The 14,725-nt window shown below is 45.6% G+C and overlaps 1 protein-coding gene across 1 annotated transcript in view; it reads left to right on the top strand.

Moving 5' to 3' along the window:
* Positions 1-2,770: 2,770 nt before the first annotated feature.
* The window catches only part of LOC122703131, a 55,346-nt gene continuing 43,391 nt past the window's right edge, over positions 2,771-14,725 (top strand). Inside the window, exon 1 of the mRNA XM_043917195.1 lies at positions 2,771-2,890. Within this exon, the coding sequence (XP_043773130.1) occupies positions 2,771-2,890 (120 nt within the window). The remainder of the gene's footprint in view (positions 2,891-14,725) is intronic.

Genomic DNA, 14,725 nt, shown 5'->3' with positions numbered 1-14,725 from the left:
TATTCGGGCTTGGAGCTGAACTTGAGTGAGTTTTCCTTCCAAGAGGCACGGCAGAGATGATTCTACTGTTACTGTTGACCTTCCTGGAAGATTTTGAAAACCCACACCTGCAGACGGGAAGGCCCTTTATGCTTCATGAGTGTTAGGTGAGTGACACTGAGTTCTTGACAGTGGGGAGGTCTGTGCACTCTCTATAAAGATTTTATGACAGTGACAACGGGAGGAGAGCATTCCTCACATGTGGCCAAGCAGAGGCAGCCTCATGCAGCTCTCCCACGCTGGCAGCCATAAACCTTTTATGGCAGTCTTGCTATCTTGCACACCACATATATACCTGCTTGTGCTAATTTTGGTTTTAATTTACTCTCCTTAAAGGAGGAATACACATGTATCTGATCTCACAACTGTGTATGTAGCTGTGAGACTTTCTAGCCTAAGCCCTCTTGAGGTTGGAGGTTTTCCTCCTCCACTTGTGGGGGCCATACGTAAGTTACGTGATTCCAGTCACTCATTGGATGTGTGCTAGGCTCCTCCATGGGCCACATCCAGGATATCCTACCTATATCCAGTATCGCATGGTGTGGATACTTGGACTTGGCCATCGTCCACCATCTGAGCTGTAACATGCTCTGCTTATTTTTAGGATGTAACCCAGTAGCAGTATCGGAGAAGGCAATGGCAACCCACTCCAGTACTCTTGCCTGGAAAATCCCATGGATGGAGGAGCCTCGTAGGCTGTAGTCCATGGGGTCATTAAGACTCGGACATGACTGAGTGACTTCAGTTTCACGTTTCACTTTCATGCATTGGAGAAGGAAATGGCAACCCACTGCAGTGTTCTTGCCTGGAGAATCCCAGGGACGGGGGAGCCTGGTGGGCTGCCGTCTATGGGGTCGCACAGAGTCGGACATGACTGAAGTGACTTAGCAGCAGCAGCAGCAAAAGCAGTATAAGCTACCTTGTGTATTTGCTGAAAAGCATAACATCCAGAGCCCTGTAGAGACACTGTGCTTCCAGACTCACCATTCTGCCCTTCCTCCCAAAGCTTTGCTGGAGAAACCCTGGACCAGGGATAGAGAGGGGAAGTATAGAGGAATGCATTTTGGAGAAGGATCGTTTTCTCCTTTCCTTCTCTGCTGAAAAGAATTGCTGGGTGTCCAGTTCAGCATGTTGCATCCTGACCTAGACCCTTGCCCTTTCATGCTCTTTCAGAGCCTTTCTTGCCCTACAGTGGCTAAACACACACTGCAAGTTACTTTACCTTTCTGAATCCTTGTTTCCTCATTTGGGAAACAGATAATACCAACTCCCTCATGAAGTGGGGAGAGGAAGAAATGAGCTAATGTAGGTTAAGCAGAGTGCTTGGGACCTGCAGGGGCCCAATAAATGTTGGCTGTCATCACCACCACCACCATCATCATTAATCTTCATCATTATCATGATTGTATTCAGTAGTTTTAGTTGCAAGTGACAGAAGTCCATCTCAAATGAGTTTAAGCAAAAAGGAAAATATATTGCCTTAGATAATTGAAAAGTCCAGGCACAGGCTGAATCCAGAGTTTCAACAAGATCATCTGTACTCAATCTCTCTCTCCAAATCACTTTACTTTCCTCTGTCTTAGCTTCACCCTCCAGCAGGGGACTAAAGGACAGCTGGGGGCACTCTAGCCTTCAGAGGCCCACTTACCTTCTCTTCCCACCAAAACCCTTGTATATATGCATGTGGAAATTCTAGCCTACAAGGCCAAGCTCCATCCACAAAACCACCCCCAGCAAATGGCCTCCCTTGGCCACCCCTCCTCCTCTGAAAGACAGACCTGGGGGAGGGCCTTCCACAGGCTCTGGAAATAGATTTAGGGCTGTTTGGGTAGGAAGGTTCAGGTTCCTGGTATCAGGAACATAGTCTATAAATAGGAATAAGAAGCATTGCAGACTCTAGATGGTGTGCTCATTTGGTCCCACACAATCGTCACCCCATAAAGAAGGGTGGGGATGGATGAGGGCTGAGCAGAGGCTTCTAACGTGCAAGGGCTCTGGTTGCCAGTTCTAAGAAGGCTATTTATTTTTTATACAATTTTTTTTGTTGTGTTAATCGCTCAGGCATGTCTGACTCTCTGCGACCCCACGGACTGTAGCCCATCGGGTTCCTCTGTCCATGGAGTTCTTCAGGCAAGGATTCTGGAGTGGGTTGCTATGCCCCTCTCCAGGGGATCTCCTCGACCCAGGGATTGAACCCAGGTCTCCTGCGTTGCAGGCAGATTCTTTACCATCTGAACCACCAGGGAAGCCCTTTTATGTAATATATTTATCCATAATATAGTGATTGTTGTGGAAGAGTCTAAAAACAGTTCAAGTCAGGATATAATTCAGTGCTGTGGAATTTCAGTGAATAGAGAGGATCACTGCTAGAAAGAAATGAGAAGGAGGCCTTGGAGGATGGGAAGATCAGGATAGACCAGGACATAGAGAAAAGCATGCCAGGTGAGGAGAGCAACGTGAACAAAGGCCATGAGCTCAGATTGAGTCTACTCTTTGGGCCAATGGGGAGCTTAGCCTAGTAAGACAGAAGGTGTGGCTGGGAGAAACAGAAGGTGGTCCATGGGGCCTACTGGTAGAAGCTTTTTAGAAAAGGGGAGTCTAGGTCTAAATGTAGTCTAAAGAGGAGCCCAGGTCCAAATCTGTGGTAATAAGAACTCGGGAGACTTTGAAGGTCTGAGAATAGAGGATGATGGTTGAAAGTGGTGTTGGAGAAGCTGGACACGGCAACACCATGTTGGTGGACCAAGGGGCCCACCCAGAGCTGCTCTTTGGGGGAGTGGATGAGGAACCAGACAAGGACCATCGTGAGGATGATGAGTGGCGGGAGAGTGGGGAAAGTGGAAGGAGGAAGGTATCTCATATACACGGTCAACGGAAGAGGCTAAGACAGCAAAGGGACCAACTCCAGAGCTGATGTCACCAGGAAAAACAAATCCCTATCCCCAAGTAAGCTGCATACAAATGTATTCTCAAAATGAGCTGTCAGGACAGGTGGGCTGGACACATGTCCTAACTTATTTGTGGTTCAGATGACCAACTTAACTGTACCAGGTATTTGCTTTTCAATTTTTTTCCAGTCGCCTGATGGGCAAATGAGATTCAGTGAGTCCCTGTGACCTGGTCTGGCCCAGGTTTACAGCCTCTGGATGTCCTGTGAGCAGAGCTGTTGTCTCAGACTCAGGCTGACTTGTTGGTGAAGTTCCTGTGGGCAGACCTGAGGGCTTTTTTCCTGGCTGGTGTTGCTGGGCGGTTTGTAGGGCCCTGTCTGTCAGCCGGGGTGAATGAAAACTGGAATGTATTTGTAAAGGGGGGCTTCCAGGTCTGGCTTGTGCCCACCGGCTTCTCATCTGAGCACGGGGAACCGCAGATGCCCAGCCAGCCACGTGACTGCAGCTGCGGGGCCATCAGGTCCAGGCAGGTCCCTTTGAAGCCGTGGCTCCTGGAGCATGAGGCACTCAGAGGGGCCCCCAGATATTCCTGGGTGAGAATAAAGTCATGTCGGGCTATGTGATTCCACCCCAGCCTTTAAGCCAGGCAATTTATAACTATGTGGTATCCCTCAACCCACGTTTATTTATTGATTCCCTGTTGTGTCTGCATTGCTGGTGCCACATGAGAATAGAAGAAATTCAAATGACTTCTAGGAGTTTAAGTATAAAGACTTGGGTTCAAGGCCAGCTCTACCCTCTTCCTCATAAATGGATGCTAACAAGTCTTCTAACCTTTCTTGTCCTCGATTTCCTATAAAATGGGCACAGAAACACAATCTTTCTAACAATGTTGATGTGAGAAATAATGAGTTTAATAATAATGCATAATAAGCAGACAGGTATTTATTCTAATCTAGTAAATGGAGATAAATATGATTTTTAATTTTACAATGTGTTTTTAAATAATAGAATTTGTTCTGAATTTCGGTGAGCTCTATGAAACTTTTCTTTGCTCTTACAAAACAAATAAACTGATCAGGGAACTAAAACTAACACACATGTGTAACAGCAATGAATATAAGACAAAGAAAGTACACCATATTTTGTGAAGAAGAGGCTAAGAGCCACTTGATATTTCCTCAAGTTTGGCCTAAATAAATTTGGTCATTTTCTTCTTTTCTTCTCGCTATCTCTTTGGAAGCATTCAGTTTCCCCATAAGTTCTTAAAGGTGGAAAATACCTACAGTTAGAAGTTACCATCCCTTTAGCCTCTGTTTACAGATGGGACATCTAAGACCCAGGGAAGGAAAGAGCCTTGTACTGCAAAGACTGCTGGTAGGGCTGGGACTTGATCTCAGGACTTCTGGCTGTTTCCATCCACTTCTGACCTGGCAGTCAAACATAGTGTGTAAGTCTGGGTCACTGAAGGGGGCTCACTGGCTCCTTACTCCTTCATTATAGGCCATGTCTTGCTTTCCTTCCCTGGGGGAGTCCCTCACATATGACCATAGGGACAGAAATCACTGTCTTTGGAAATATTAATTTTGGAGTTAAAAAAAAAAAAAAAACGCAGACAGGACTTCCCTGATGGTCCAGTAGTTAAGAATCTACCTGCCAATGCAGGGGACACAGGTTTAATCCCCAGTCAGGGAAGACTCCACACGCTGCAATACAACTAAGCCTACATCCAACAACTACTGAAGGCTGTGTGCCTAGAGCCTGTGCTCCACAACAAGAGAAGCCCACACACCACAACGAAGAATAGCCTTCACTCATTGCAACTCGAGATAGGCTGACCACAGCAACGAAGACCCAGCATAGCTGAAAATAAATAAAACAAAAAACTTAAAACACCATGGGAATCGTACACACTACCATATGTAAAATAGATAGCCAATGGGAATTTGCTGTATGGCTCAGAGAATTCAAACCGGGGCTCTGTAACAACCTAGAGGGGTGGGATGGGGTGGGAGGTGGGAGGGAGGCTTAAGAGGGAGGGGACACAGGTATACCTATGGCTGACTCATGTTGATATACGGCAGAAACCAGCAAAATATTGTAAAGCAATTATCTTTCAATTAAAAAATAAAAATTTAAAAAAGCCACCCCAAGCAATAAAAATGAGCAGTGGGGGATTTTCAAATGGCAATGAAGTATAGAGACAGGTAAAACCCCCTGTAGTGCTTTTCTCCCCAAGGAGGGGCTTGTCCACTCTGACCTTAGCCCTTCCCGGTCCACACAACCCACAGCCCATAGTTGTAACTGCTCTCCGAGTGATCTCCAACCAGAAGAGAGCTTGCAAAAACACCTGACTCTGACCTATGTCTGGGAAGGATGAGGGTGGGGCTGTTGGGGCAGTTACAGCAATAAGGATGTGCCTTCAGCTGCTTCGGTGGTGGTAGTGGGAATCGAGGTAGAGGAGAGGGGCCTCCAGCCTCCGCCTGAGCTGAGCACTAGAGCTGGAGGCGGCCAAGAACTCAGCTTGGGTTTGCCATTTTCCTATCTGGCAGGAGTTGCTAGCCTTTCATTACTGAAAATAACTTCTTGATCCAGGACCCAATCACCATGAAACCTCATATCATTAGGATGCTATTTCTTCCAATTCTGTATGGTTACTGATTTTCCTAATGATGTCCCCAAGGCCCTGCAACACCCTGGAATGTTTTCTGAATCACTAATGGAGAATTCAGCTCTGTTCAGTCTAGTTTTAATGGGAAGTGATACTTACCTTGTTTTTCCAAATAATGGAGTGAAAGGCAACTCTCATGCGAACTACCCAAATGTTGGAGAGAAACAAAAGACACCTGTCTATGGGATGACAGTACATCCGGTCATTTCAGCCACTTCCAGGTACCTGCACGCCCACATCAATCCATGCGTATCTACTTAGCTCTGCTTAGAGCTGTGATGCTTGGTGTTTGTTCAAGGGGTGTGAAGCTTGCATGTTTTGGTGTGTCCTGCTCCCCTTGTTTGACTGCCGAGTTCTCAAGGGTGAGGAACATTTCTCATGCTTTCTTTCACACATGGTTGTTGATGACTGTGATCACCCCAGGAGCTGAGTCCTGGGGCGTGCTGAGCTCATGGCAGGGTCAGATAACTGCCCATTCCTTGCAGACATGTGTCATCTGCATAAACGTAAACCTGCCTCCCTCAAGCAATAAATCCTTGGCCCTTCTCCCGGAACTCGGTCTGTCAGCACTTCTCTCAAGGAGAGCTATCCACTCCCCAATTTCTGCCTGCTTGCCTCCCATGCTGCCTTAATTACACTATCTGCCTCCAGGGACCAGAGGTGGTGAACGGGATGAAGAGGACTGGCTAGCAGGGCAGAGGCAGTAGGAAGCCCTGGCAATGAGATAGTAGAAGGCACAGATGGGTGTTGCCCTCTTTCCATGAAGTGGCTCCTTAACCCAAGGCCCTTAGGGAAAGACTCTTCTGGGCCCAGTTCACCTTTCTGTTCTCAGCACTGAGGAAAGGGCTCTGCTTATGCTCAATAAATATTTGCAGAAGGAATAGGGCTTGGAGTCCCAAGTCAGCTCAGGCTTCTGTGAGCTCCGTACCTCATTCACTGTCTTCATCTCTAAACTGAGGACACTATTTTTATAGTTCATTTACTGTATTATCTTTCACTTCATACATCTCAGAAACATAATGCTGAATGGGAAAGGAAAGTAAGTAGTAGACAATGACATGCAATATTATCATTTCTCAAAGCTCAAAAAACAGGCAAAAGAAAATGACGTTATCTTTAGAGATTCATTGGGCTTCTCTGGTAGCTCAGATGGTAAAGAATCTGCCTGCAATGCAGGACACCTGGGTTCAATTCCTGGGTTTGGAAGATCCCCTGGAGAAGGGAACAGCTAACCCACTCCAGTATTTTTGCCTGGAGAATTCCCTGGATGGAGGAGTCTGGCAGGCTACAGTCCAGGGGGTCACAAAGAATCCAACACAACTGAGTGACTTTTACTTTCACTTAGAGATTCATTGTATTTCATCAGCCATTACCACAATAATGCTGCCTATCTCACTAGTCCGAACCTCAGCGGCTTACAGCATTCACGGATTCTTACTAGAGTATCTGTGGATTGCCTAGGGATTGGTTGATCTAGTTTGAACTCAGTTGGGTTTGGTTCTGGCTTCAGGTTGGGTCCAGGTCTGTTCATCCTCCTTGGACCAGCAGGTAAGACCTGGATCATGCTCTTCTTGTAGCAAGGGCAGGCATATAAGAGGAGAAAGTGGAAATGTGATACCTCTTGAGACCTGGGCTCAGAATTAGCATCCATCAATGCCTACCACAATCTATTGGCTAAAGAAAATCTAACATTGTGCAGGGAAATGTATTTCACCTCCCATGGGAGGAACTGCAAAGTCATATGTCAAAGAGTATCTAAAGGACTTGGAACAGTAATGTAATTTGCATCACAAACATGGTTGGCAAAATTATGAAAATAATCAAGGAAATGATAAAAGCAAAATTCAAGATAGTGGTTATTTCTATGGAGGAGGTGTGGGAAAGGAAGGGGAGGAGACTTAATCGTGATGGTCTAGTTCTAAGGGGGGTTGTGGTAGGTTCACAAGTGTTATGATTACTGTGTGTAGGGCTGCACCCCACAAACCTGCAAGCCTGTAGTTGCCCAGTTGTGAGACTGAAGAAAGAGCCTGGAGGCAGAGATAGAGATGTCAGTGGATTGTTGGATAGGAAATCTTACAACCTCTGAAGTAAAAGTTCTGGAGCGACACCCCACTGTGTACAGCAGACTGCAAGCAGGACAGGGCAGCAGTCTTTACTACCAGAGGAGGGTGGAGGGAGAAGGAGGCTACCAGCTACTGGGGGACGTGATGTCGGGTTGGCTCATCAGTTACCACGGAAACCAGTGGCTGTGGCAGAGGGCAAGTACGTAGGCAGTTACTGATCAAGTCCCATAATTAAAAGGATTGGATGGTCATGTGAATAGCGTGTAGGTGAAGCAGGGACTGGTCAAGCAGGGGATGAACAGAGAGAGCAAGAGAACAGCCATTTTGAATGGCCTGACCTTACACTATGGTTTGCAATTTGTGTAGATATTATTCTGTCCATGTCAAATGTTACCTAATAAAATTGGTAAGTTTAAAGGAATACCAGTGCCATCCACTGACAGAAGCTCTTTCCAGTGCTGACATTGTATGTCCCACAGTTCTAAGGTAAACAGGACGTGAGAGCTCTTCTTTGGTGATGGCAAACCTCTGAACATTCAACAGTCACCCTGGCTACACAGAACCCAGAAACAGCTCATGCTGGTTCTGTCTCAGGCCCAGCAGGGAAATGGAGAAGGAACTGGCAACCCACTGCAGTATTCTTGCCTGAGGAATCCCATGGACAGAGGAGCCTGGCAGGCTACAGTCCATGGGGTCGCAAGAGTTGGACACAACTGAAGTGACTTAGCACACACGCAGTAGGGAAAAATGAGAAGATATGTTCCCTGCACTTAGAACTACAGAAGTTTCTAGAAAACAATTTGGATGGCAGCTGTGAGGCAGTACTGAGATCCCTGGCTTTGACTCCAATTTCACCTAAATCTTCGCTGACACACTCAGCTGTGACCTCGGGAGTGTTACTTAGCCCATCTGAGTCTATTTCCTTTACAAGAGACAACGGTACCTTGGAGGGTCACTATGGATGTTTGAATAAGTGAGTTTCTATTTTCTTTCTGATGTTGAGCAGAGAGGCCATGTTAGTTAATCAGTTAGATAGTGAGCTGTAAATTCTGATACCTGTGTTTGACTCTAACCTGTGCTGTTTATCATGATGGGTCCTCAGGCAGTGATTTAATGTTTCCTAATCTCCATTGCCTTCTGTAATGTGGTGACACTAATATTTTTCTTCAAAAGGCATGTTGGGCTGTTTAAATTAGATAGTGTGTATGATGAATCTGACTCGTATGGCAAGGGCTTCTCAATAAATGTTAATCCCCTTCCCCTCCTGCCTCCAGTCTCTACGCAGCTTCTTTCTAGCTGTGACTCAAAGAGGGTGGGGGAAAGAGGTCAAGTTCACATCAGGTGTCTTAAGGAGAATCCCACTCCTCTTGGCTCCAATGGTAGGGGTGTCTGAGGTGTGGGTACTGAGACGGGGGTTGGGCCCATGGAGGGATTATGTTTTCCATTACCCAAACATCTCCAATTTCAGCCTCCAATTTTGGGAAGCAAAATCATTTTGGCCCCCCACACAGTATCTGTCTCTGGAACTGATTATCTGCTTTGTTAAGTTCAGAGGCATTCTGATAAGGGTAATTGAATTAGGCTTCTCGGGGCTCCTACAAGCAGGCCCGCTGCCACAGTAGGGGGTCTCTGTCGGGCCCTGAACGCAGGCTGTCCCTACACACTCCTCTCTGGGGCATGCCCCCCTGGGGTGCTCAGTGCCTTGGGCTTTGCCTTTGAAGATCTTTGCAGAGAAACCTCTCACACTCTCCACACTCGCAAGGCCATCCTGCTTCCCTGGGGTCCTGCCCTGAATCTGTTCCCAGCCCAATTTGGAGGCCCCAGGTTAGGGGGAAGGGAGGAGAGAGGAGTCTTCCCTTGAGGCAGAGGAATTTCTGGAGGTCAAGGTTCAAATGATGTTGACCTAAAGTTTTCCCCATTCCAGAGAAGTTCTCTCTCAGGAGAACTTGCTTCCACATCTCCCCACAATCTTGGCAGGACTCTGCCCACCTGAAATGAGAGAAGCCCGGTCATTTGGGGAGATGACTGTGAGTTTTCAAAAATCAGCAGGCCGAAAGAAAAGCTGTTTGACCCCCAAAATGTGTGCAGACTCAGCCGCCATTTCTCACACCTCATTATGGTCTCCACATCCCTACTCCCTCCCTGTTTTGTGACCAGCGCTGAGAAAATCACAGGGCTGTTGTCTGTTACTACGTGCTTCTGAGGGTTGTTTCTTCTTCCTCCCACCAGACCAGGGTCCCATGGAAACTCAGCACAAAAAGGGTGACAGAGCAAATCGACTGCCAAGTTCATCCCTCAAGGTCTCAGTTCCATGATCTGCGGGTCCCACCTCACTTCTCTAACTTCTGCTGCACCAACTGCCTTGTCTATCCATCTCCGGGTGAGCCCACTGAGCTCCCATCATTATTATAAACAAAGGTGATGCAGTTTTAGAGACCATTAGAAGAGACATGGTTTCGAGTCCTGACTCTGGAACTTAACTACTGGTGTGATCTTTGGCAACTTATTAATAGTAACCTGGGAAGACTGGCAATAAAACAGAGGCTGTCAAGGCTTCTCAGGTTATGTTGTCCTCAGTATATCAGTCATCTTTTCACTGTGTCTCTAGTCCATAAGAAACACCTCAGAGTCCAAAAGTCAGAGACCAAATAGGAACCCTCCTACATTGTTGGTGGAAATATAGGTTTGTGCAGCCACTATGGAGAACAGTGGAGGTTCCTTAAAAAACTCAAAATAGAGCTACCATATGATCCTACAATCCCACTCCTGGGCAATGTATCTGGAGAAAAATATAATTAGAAAAGATACATGTACCCCAATATTCATAGCGGCACTATTTACAGTAGCTAAGACATGGAAGCAACTTAAGTGTCCATTGACAGAAGAATGAATAAAGAAGTTGTGGTGTGTGTGTATATATATATACACACACATTTATTTATTGCAGCTGCCACCAAAGACCCACCTCCACAAGATATGACGTCCTCGAAAGGAATGCAGTGTGATCTCACGTTAAAACCGTGAACTACCTCAAGCTAATAGTTTGCGCAGTGTCTAACAGATATCGAATATCATTATGTTTCCTTCAAAATCTAAAAATACTCATGGTTTCCCCAGGAGTTTGCTTCAACACCCAGAGTGGGGACTACAATACCAATGTTTGAAAAATGCCTAATATATTATAGGTGCTTTTAAAAAAGGTAGCTATTATTATTTCTCTTTAAACTTTTAGAATCAGTGTTGGTTGACTTATGACTGCATTGCCATGCCGCTAGACTACGGTCTCACTGAAGGCTACTTTATCCAGCTAAGTATCCTTTGTGACTGGCACTTAGTGAGTGTTCAATAACTGTTCCTAGAATGGATGGATGGATGCCTTTTGGACCATCCATTATATCATTCATAGTAATATCCATCCATCCATGTACCCTGTGAATTGTAGAAAGCTGATTCTGCTCTTAGCTACAACTGCCTCCCAACCCCTAGTCCCTCTCTAGTGGATGGTGTTGGCTCCCCGCTGCCTGTTGGTTCCACCTCATGTTGCCTTGAAGAACCATCATTCTTTGGGCTTCACCTCTGGAATTGTCCTTTCATGTATGTATCTTTTTTTCTCAAAAGTCTCTGCAAATTCCTCAAGGATAGAAACAGGTCTTATTACTCAATCCCATACTTTTTCTGACATGAAATTTTCCCTACACCACTGAACAAAAGATAGGTGCTCAGTAAATATTTGTTAAATGAATTATTCGATTTATGCTATGGCTCTACGCAACAAACCATAGTCAACATTTTGGTCAGCTTGTCTATTGACTCATTAACAGCAAAAAATGTAGTGATCATCTCATACATAGACGGAAGGAGGAATTGGGCGACATCAGCCGTCAGTGAGGGCTTCGCTAAGGAGACCAGAACTGAATGTTTAGTGGTGGGCAGAATTCAAAGGTGCTGAGGAAGGAGGCAGGCATTCAGAATTGGAATGGTGATCACAGCATGAAATGGCCTGAAGGAGAAAATGGGCTTGGGGTGGGAGAGGCCAGTGAAGCAAAAGGCTTGACTGGATAGTGAAGGAATGAGATGGTGTCATGAGGAATAAAGTTGGACTAACAATTTCTAAGATACTGAAAGCTAGGGAGAAGCATTTAGAAATATGAACTTTCATAGTTAAGTGGGAGGTATACCATAGAGTTGATTGTGTAAAGGTGTTTGCACAATATTGAATCACTTTACCTAGAGAAGAGGGACAAGGGGCGGGGGAAAATTCAAGTAATATGCCCTGTTACAGGAGACATCCAAATGAAAACATTTTGCTGGGGTCTAACTGGCCGTAGGTCTGATGGCTTTCTATCCACCACACAAGTAAATAGCTCAAGGGCAGGCTGCCCGCCAGGATAAACCTTTGTGTGGAAAATACTGCCAGTGTGGCTATGGAAAATGCCCTCTTGCTGACCATAATTATACAGAATGTGTGCAAATAAAAGCTGAAAGAAAACACTTTTGCAGAGGTGTATTTTTTCTGTTCTTATTTTGACAGAGTGGAAGAGAAATTCACAGACCATTTTCTCAGTCTCCCAGTCGGGGCAGAATGAGCTCATGCATCAAGGCTGGGCTGGAGGCTGGGTTTCAGTGAGAGACCCCAAAGTAGCTTCTACACACAGACCTCCATTTATGGGTCTTTCAAACCTGAGATGTCCTTGGGGCAGCAAGGGGATTGTTGTGGTGGGGCCCGAAGAGGCATTGCCTTGTTTAGCTCTGCCTAAACCAACAAGGTTTGTTCTTATTCAGCCAAAGGGAGGTGGCAGAGGTAGGGTGTTCAAAGTACGATTCCCCACCTTTTCAGAATAAGTTCAGTGGAAAGTAATTCCTTCCTGTCTTCAACTGTTTCCTGTAACTCCGATGAAGCCCAGAACACAACAATGGCCTCCAAGTGAGCCCGCTACAAGTGGCAAGATGGCAGATTTTGTGCCTTCAAATTTTACATTGGCTCTTCCAGAAAGCTGCCCTTCTTTTGACATTTTTAGAACTGCTTGAGTGAAAACTCCTCCAGTGAAGAACCTGTATTTGTCAGTCAGACTGTGAGGCATTCACAGATTATCTGGCCCCTGAACAGGGCTGGGCTCCAAAGTGCCAAGGGGCATGGGATAGACCATCAAAGAGAGACACACCCAAGGATGCAGCAGTTGTAGAAGGTTTGCTGCAGGAGCTTGTGCCCTGGAGCTAGAAATGGATCAGGAACTGGAAAACTAGGAGGAACTGAGGCAGCCCTGGAGACCCGCCCTCTCTGTCAACATTTGTTGTTCTGTCTGTCTGTTCCATTCTCCTCTCTGCTCACTCAGAGTTTGTTACTTCATCTTGCCTATGGGCGTCCCATTATGACTGCTGGTTCGCTTAACTTGTAGCAACTCTTACACAAATTTTGGCCTCTGTTTTCAAAGCTGGCTGGCTGTCTCTCTGTGTCTTAGAAATATGACTGGCCCAACTGGTCTTGATCATTTCTAGGGGGCAGGGCCTAGTGCCCTGGTTAGCCTGCAACTTGGCTGCCCTTGTGTTGGGCACCCACTCAGAGTGCAGTCAGCTGAGGGGTGGGCAATGTGCCACTTAGGAGAGGAGACTGTGAACAAAGTAGACAATTGCTATCTCCAATGATTGCATTCAGATCATTGCTGATGGAGAAGGCTGTGGCAGGGATCACACACACACACACACACACACACACGTAGGTTTTACCAGTTTGACTAACACTTTTTTACAGGTAAAAATAATTATAGGAAGAGAAAACCTGGCTATGAATACCATGTGACTGTGATATAGTCCAAGACACATAGATGTATTTAAGTCCAATAAGATCTAAATAACTTGGCAAAGAATAGAAATGATTTAGTATCATGTTGGGAAAAAAAGAATACATTCCATTAAAAACAAAGAAAAACTATTTGACTGACTGAATTTTTTAAAATTTGCTTTTTATCCAAGGGAGAGAGGAGAAATAGTAATGTTTAGGTTTCAATCTTGATTTTTTTTTAAACTTAACTTCCCAGGAGGACAACCCTTCTTTGTTCCAACCTATACTTTGGGACACATAAATGTAGCCACAACCTGTACACATGCATTCAGCAACTCTGGACCCCGTGAGTGGCAGGTCCCCTCAATCATAGCAGATATTGTACTCAGGCAGACACATGAAAGGGTGGGTATGTCATTTAGGATTAGGTTTGGCTACTTTAACATACAAAATGGCAGTGGATTACACAAAGAAGCTCATTTCTCAAGTAAAAGTTCAGGACAACCAAGTGACTTTGCTTCACAAAACCCCCAGGAACCCAGATTCGTTTTGGATTATTTCCATTTTGGGGATTTCCAGTTCACAGGTTTGTCCTCCTGCTATGGTTGAGGAGGGAGCATGCCCTGCTATGTCTTTGGTTCAAGCAGCAGGAAGGAGGAAGATGGGAAGAAGTAGTGAAGGGCACATACCAGCTATCTTTTAAGGAAGGTCCTTTAGAATCCACCACACAAACTTCTATTTACATCCCATTGGTCACATGGCCACATTGAGCTACAGGAGAGGCCGGGAAATGTGTTCTTTATTCCAGACAGCCATTTGCCAGCTCAAATTTCTACTCCTATGTGTGTTAGTCAGGGTTCTCCAGAGAAACAAAATCCATAGGATGCATTTATATGTAAAAAGAGATTTGTTATAAGGAATTGACTCATGTAAGTATGGAAGATGGCAAGTCCAAAATCCTCAGGGTGGGTAGGCTGGAGAGCCAGAGGAGCTGGGGCTGGAGTTCCAGTTTGAAGGCCTGCAGGCTGAAGAAGTCTTTCTTGCTGCCAGTCTTTCTGCCTATTCAGGCCTTCAACAGATGAGATGAGGCTCACCAACGTTATGGAGGGCAAACTGCTTTATTCAGAGTTCACTGATTTAAATGCTAATCTTATTCAAAAACATCCTTACAGAAACAAACAGAATATTGTTTGATCAAATATCTGAGCGCCGTGGTCCAGCCAAGTAGACACATAAATGACACCTAGATGGCTACTGCGGGACAAGAGCAGTCCTCATAACATGG

This window comes from Cervus elaphus, chromosome 11 (genome assembly GCF_910594005.1).
Source record: "Cervus elaphus chromosome 11, mCerEla1.1, whole genome shotgun sequence".
In the NCBI taxonomy this organism is placed as follows: domain Eukaryota; kingdom Metazoa; phylum Chordata; class Mammalia; order Artiodactyla; family Cervidae; genus Cervus; species Cervus elaphus.
The sequence above is the reverse complement of the archived record's forward strand: the minus strand, read 5'-3'. Positions and strand labels throughout refer to the sequence as shown.